The sequence below is a fragment of the Quercus robur genome, chromosome 4 (assembly GCF_932294415.1).
Source record: "Quercus robur chromosome 4, dhQueRobu3.1, whole genome shotgun sequence".
Taxonomy (NCBI): domain Eukaryota; kingdom Viridiplantae; phylum Streptophyta; class Magnoliopsida; order Fagales; family Fagaceae; genus Quercus; species Quercus robur.
In genome coordinates this window covers 80919485-80925484 of record NC_065537.1, presented here as the reverse complement: position 1 = coordinate 80925484, position 6000 = coordinate 80919485, and the positions used below count along the sequence as shown (strand labels likewise).

Here is a 6000-nt window from a genome sequence, read left to right as displayed (position 1 = left end):
AGCCTTATCTTCACATGAAAATTTAATTAAGGATGACTGAAATTCAAGAATTTGAGGAAAAATCACTTTTAAATTTCAATTCAAGATGGGGAAATGGAAATAATGCAAGGTATAAAGGTCCACACGGTTTTCTATTGATGTTAAGGCCTGAGGGGACCAATATTGTTGGCCATTCCACCTCCTTAGCTTTCTTATCATCAACAAAAGCCATCTAGGCCTTTGAGAGCTGTTGATGGAAATGGGAGGAATAAGACATAAACTTCCCTTCTTTTGAGTTCCATGGGTTTATCTATTCAATGTTTCTTTTGATATTTTGGTCTAAGTTCAATTCTCAAGCTTCTCACTTCTAATTTGATGCTTTTATCATCATTATTGGAAGGTGACTTTTGAACAAGTAATACTAGAGACAGTTCTTTTTACAATATATCTTATTAAGAAGGTAAATTATAAGTGGAGCAACATCACTTTTGTATGAATTTACCATTGACGGAAATTTTATTATGCGTCAATCACCACATGTTTTATTATTATTTTTTTTTATAATACAACATGCTATGTTAAAGAAGTTGTAAAAAATTAGAAAAATGTTTAGCTCAAAACTAGATAGTTTGGACTTTGGAGCTATCTTCCTTCATGTTTAATTCCATTTTCATATTAGCCTTATAGTTTATTTCTGTTAGTAATCTGACCATTCACCATCAAATAACCGGTGTCTATTAAGTCAAGTTATCGGTATTATGATAGTTGTCACCATATTACTAGTGGAAATGGACAACAAAGCCAATATAAAAATGAAATTAAATACAAAGAGTCAAAATGAGATGTAAGGGGCTAAATTAAATACTATCCCAAACTTTAAGGAGCCAAGTTCTTTAATTAAAAGAAATTTTTTAGAATAATCAATTAATTCAACATAAAGTTAGATTAGAAAAATATTTATTTAAAAAGAAAAATTGAAAGTGATATAAACTAATTATCATTTGCAAAATAGGAGACTCAAAACCCTTTTATTTGTCGACATTTCTGCAGAGAGATAATCCATGCAAGAATTATTTCATCACACTAAAAGCCAGGCCTACTTAATTGAATTTTGAGCATATGGTCTTTATTAATCTCTCTTAAGGCTAATGTATCATTTTATCCATTTGTTTCTCTCCCCACTTAAATAGTGAAAAAGGTATGCATTTGTTCATTTAATTATATCTCAAGGCTTATATAAGATTAACCACAACAAAGAAGATATAACCACTTGGCATGTGTTGCCTTTTCTAAAAATTAAATTTAAAAAAAAAAAGATATTTGATATTTTTTCTATTGTAATTAACCCTGTACAAAATATTTGCTTTCCATCATATATATTTGGTTGAATTGGAAACAAAGAAAATTGAAATGATAGAGAGTACTATTATACTGTACTTTTAATTATATCTTTTTTCTAAGATATAAATATTTTTTAAAGATGAAAATTGGTTAGCTAAAATTGAGTTTCAGTGGTCTAAAATTTGGACAGTCTACCATTAGAAAGGATGATATGACAGGTACAATAATTTTCCAGGTAGTGGACAAAATTTCCAACTAATGACATCGATGACATTAAAAGTCTTTCTCCTCCTTCACTGCAGCATTGCTTTCGCTCAAACTTCATCACTTCAAGCCAACCCTCTACCTCTCCTCTCATTCTGTCAGCGTTCCTTTTGGCCACTAAGAAAAAATGGCTGAAGCGATCCTATTTGGTCTTGCACAGAAAATGATAGAAAATTTGGGCTCTCAGACTTTCCAAGAGATTGGATCACTGTGGGGTGTCAAAGGTGAGCTTGAAAAAATCAAGAACACTGTGTGCACAATTCAAGCTGTACTTCAGGATGCAGCGGAGAAACAGAGTCATGATCATCAAGTCAAGGACTGGCTCCAAAAGCTCAACGATGCAGTTTATGATGCAGATGACTTGTTGAGTGAATTTTCCACTGAAGCTATGCGGCGAAGAGCAGTGAGTGGGAATAAAGTCACAAAAGAGGTACGCACTTTCTTTTCAAGTTCAAACCAACTAGCTTTTCGTGGTAAGATGAGTAGTAAAATAAAGGCAATGAGGCAAAAACTAAATGCGATAGCAGAAGATAGGAAAAACTTTCGCTTGGAAGAATACCATGTAGAGACAAATGATGTGAGAAGGAAGAGGGAACCAACTCACTCATTTGTACGTGAAGAAAAAGTTATTGGGAGGGAAGATGATAGAAAGGCTATCATAGACCTATTATTGGACTCTAATGTAGAGGAGAATGTTTCGGTCATTCCCATTGTGGGGATAGGGGGACTAGGGAAGACTACACTTGCTCAATATGTGTACAATGATGAGAAACTCAAAAATTGTTTTGAGTTAAAAATGTGGGTATGTATTTCCGATGTCTTCGAGTTAAAAATAATTATTGAAAAGATAATAGCATCTGCTACAGGTTATGCACTTGGAAATTTGGAAATAGATCAATTGCAAAGGCAACTTCGTGAAAAAATTGATCGAAAAAAATACTTACTAGTATTGGATGATGTATGGAATGAAGACCGTGAAAAATGGTTAAACTTGAGGGATATTTTAATGGGTGGTTCAAAAGGAAGTAAGATTATAATTACTACTCGTAGTAGATTGGTTGCAAAGATTACACACACAGTTTCACCATATATTCTCAAAGGTCTCTCTGAAGAACGATCCTGGATTTTATTTGAGCAAGTGGCATTTAGTAAAGGGCAAGTCACCAATAATCCTACATTAGTTACAATTGGAAGGGAGATTGTAAAAATATGTCAAGGGGTACCCCTTGCCATCATGTCCATAGGACATGTGTTATATTGTAAGGAAACAGAATCTGAATGGTTACTCATGAAGAATAATCTACTAACAAATGTAATTAAAAGAAATGAGATTTTCCCAATTTTAAAGTTGAGTTATGATAATCTCCCATCACATTTAAAGAGTTGTTTTGCTTTTTGCTCTTTGTTTCCCAAAGATTATGAAATGGATAAGGACACCATGATACAACTATGGATAGCACAGGGGTTTATCCAATCATCAAACAAAAACCAACAATTAGAGGATACTAGTCACGGACCCGCGCGTTGCACGTGGTTATTTTTTTAATGATCATGTTATATATGTATAAACAATATACTGTAGGATTCATGATAGAAGGTATTGTCTTGGAATTAGATGTGGAAAGGATAGAACTATAGTTGGCCTTGTAGTCAATCAAGAGATGATCATCCGTCTTCCCAAGTTAGGAAATTTTAATTAACTTAAAATTAGATAGAAAGAATTTTATAAATTCAAAATTAGCGTCATGGTAGGTGAAAACTTTAGAGGACTGTAATTAAGTTGTTTCAAGTGTTTTTAATTAAATTTTAATAATAAAAAAAGATCTATTCCTTTAAAAAAAGATCTATTCATTAATTGAGAGTTGGACATACTTTACGAAACAATCCAGCTGTTGAACTTGCGATTTAATAGATAATCCGTAATCAACTGGTACAAAATATGAACCACCTACACAATTGAAAAATAAAAATAAAAAATATGTTAGCATAGCCTTTTCAATCTATAGCTGTTCAACTTACAAATTAATAGAAATTTCGTAATCAATTGCTAGGAAAAATGTACAACTTACACAACCAAATAAAAAGTTAAAAAATATTTTAGCATAGCCTTTTCATTTGATTTATAATTAAAAGTTACAAATACTTGAAGAAACCATCTAGCTTAAAAACATGTAAATTAACAGGTAACTTGTGAGCAACTGGTGATTAAAATAGTAATCAGAACGATGACAGATGTCCACATCATTCAACACCAAGACCTTTTATGTGATATTTTTGCACCATTCATGCTTTTCAATAGAAAATATCTAATCTCTAAACATATTACAATCTCATCTGATGGTTATTTCAAAATCTGAACATCATGTGATTCTAAAATATGAGGACTATTTTAGCTAAAATATGAGGACTATTTTAGCTACATATTTCATTTTAGAGAGACCTGAAGAAATAATCCAACTTGTGTGAACTTGTAATTTAATAGGTATTCCATTATGATTTGGTAGAAACCAAAAGATAATATAAAAATTATTTTAGCACATGAAAAGATAATATAATCTCAATTTTATAATAGCCTTTTCATTAATTGAGAGTTGGACATACTTTACGAAACAATCCAGCTGTTGAACTTGCGATTTAATAGATAATCCGTAATCAACTGGTACAAAATATGAACCACCTACACAACTGAAAAATAAAAATAAAAAATATTTTAGCATAGCCTTTTCAATCTATAGCTGTTCAACTTACAACTTAATAGATATTTCGTAATCAACTGCTAGGAAAAATGTACAACTTACACAACCAAATAAAAGTTAAAAAATATTTTAGCATAGCCTTTTCATTTGATTTATAATTAAAAGTTACAAATACTTGAAGAAACCATCCGGCTTAAAAACATGTAAATTAACAGGTAACTTGTGAGCAACTGGTGATTAAAATAGTAATCAGAACGATGACAGATGTCCACATCATTCAACACCAAGACCTTTTATGTGATATTTTTGCACCATTCATGCTTTTCAATAGAAAATATCTAATCTCTAAACATATTACAATCTCATCTGATGGTTATTTCAAAATCTGAACATCATGTGATTCTAAAGAATTTGGAATTTTTACTAAATTATTATACAATCTCATCTGACGGTTATTTCAAAATTTGAATACCATGTGTTTCTAAAGTAATTGGAAAATTTTTTATTTATAAAATTTCCCAAAGATAATCCATTATAATCTGGTAGAAACCAAAAGATAATATAAAAAATAGTTTAGCACACCAAAAGATAATACAACCTCAATTTTATAACCCGTAATCAACTGGTATAAAATATGAACAACCTACACGACCAAAAGAAAATATACAAAATATTTTAGCATAGCCTTTTCATTTTATTTATAATTGAGTGCTGGACATACTTGAAGAAACATTCCAACTTTATTTACAATGGAATTTCCCAGCAAAGCAAATCATTCAACAATGTCATATTTTTTTTGGTTATTTTCTTTGGTTACACAAATTGTTCAGGCAACTATGGAATTTCCTAGCAAAGCAACTCATTAAACAATACATTGCAGAAAAGTAGAAGTAATATGTTCTGACTATGTGCAACTGTATCAATCTCTGACTACTCGCATATTTGTTTTTTATCCAGATAGACTGCTACCTTTGCATCCATAGTGGTAATAGCTCTGGATCTATCAATGACACTTGTGGACCAAAGAGGCACATGGTTGATGTACTTTGGTCATTTATTGTGCATTACAAAAGAGAATTTGCAAAGTCATATCCCAAATGCACTAAAAACCATAACAACTTCCAATGGCCCCCTTAGTTTTTTAAACCAATCTTATGCAGTAGTGGCAACTACTACTATTGTTTGGTATGAATCACTAAAAAATCAAACCTTCTTCTCAATATCCCATAAACTTTCAAATGCATAATCTCAAAGACTATTGTGATTCAATTCATCTCCTTTCTACCATATAAACCTATCCTATTTGCATCACCTGAAATTGTCTTCAAAAGTTAAATACCAAAACATTAAGACCAAGTCCAAGTTCAATACCAATCCCACCACCAATAGTCTACTAAATTTGTAAAAATATTTAACATATTTGAAGATGTAAACAATTCTTTGCCTTTTACCCTTTGATTGTACATTAGGATATCAATGTCAGAATTTCTCAATTATCCAATAAATGTATGAAACACAAATTGCACTATATATATATATATATATAAGGGAAAAAAATACAAACGGAAGACTTTAAAAAATAAAATAAAATGCTGGGTGTGAAAAGAAAAGTAGGTGTAGACATGGACTGGAGGGTTGATACTTGAGACTCAAAAAGGTGTGCGTGTGAGTGACCAAAAATTAGCCGTCAGTGAAATTTTATACAATGTCTCTCTCTCTC

At 31.3% G+C, this 6000-nt stretch overlaps 1 protein-coding gene across 1 annotated transcript; it reads left to right on the top strand.

Annotated features, from left to right (window-relative positions):
• The first annotated feature begins 1645 nt into the window (after positions 1-1645).
• Positions 1646-3130, top strand: LOC126722739 (putative disease resistance protein RGA3). Its single transcript, XM_050425893.1, has one exon. The coding sequence runs from the start codon at positions 1712-1714 to the stop codon at positions 3128-3130; it is 1419 nt and encodes a 472-aa protein (XP_050281850.1). The 5' UTR covers positions 1646-1711.
• Positions 3131-6000: the final 2870 nt, after the last annotated feature.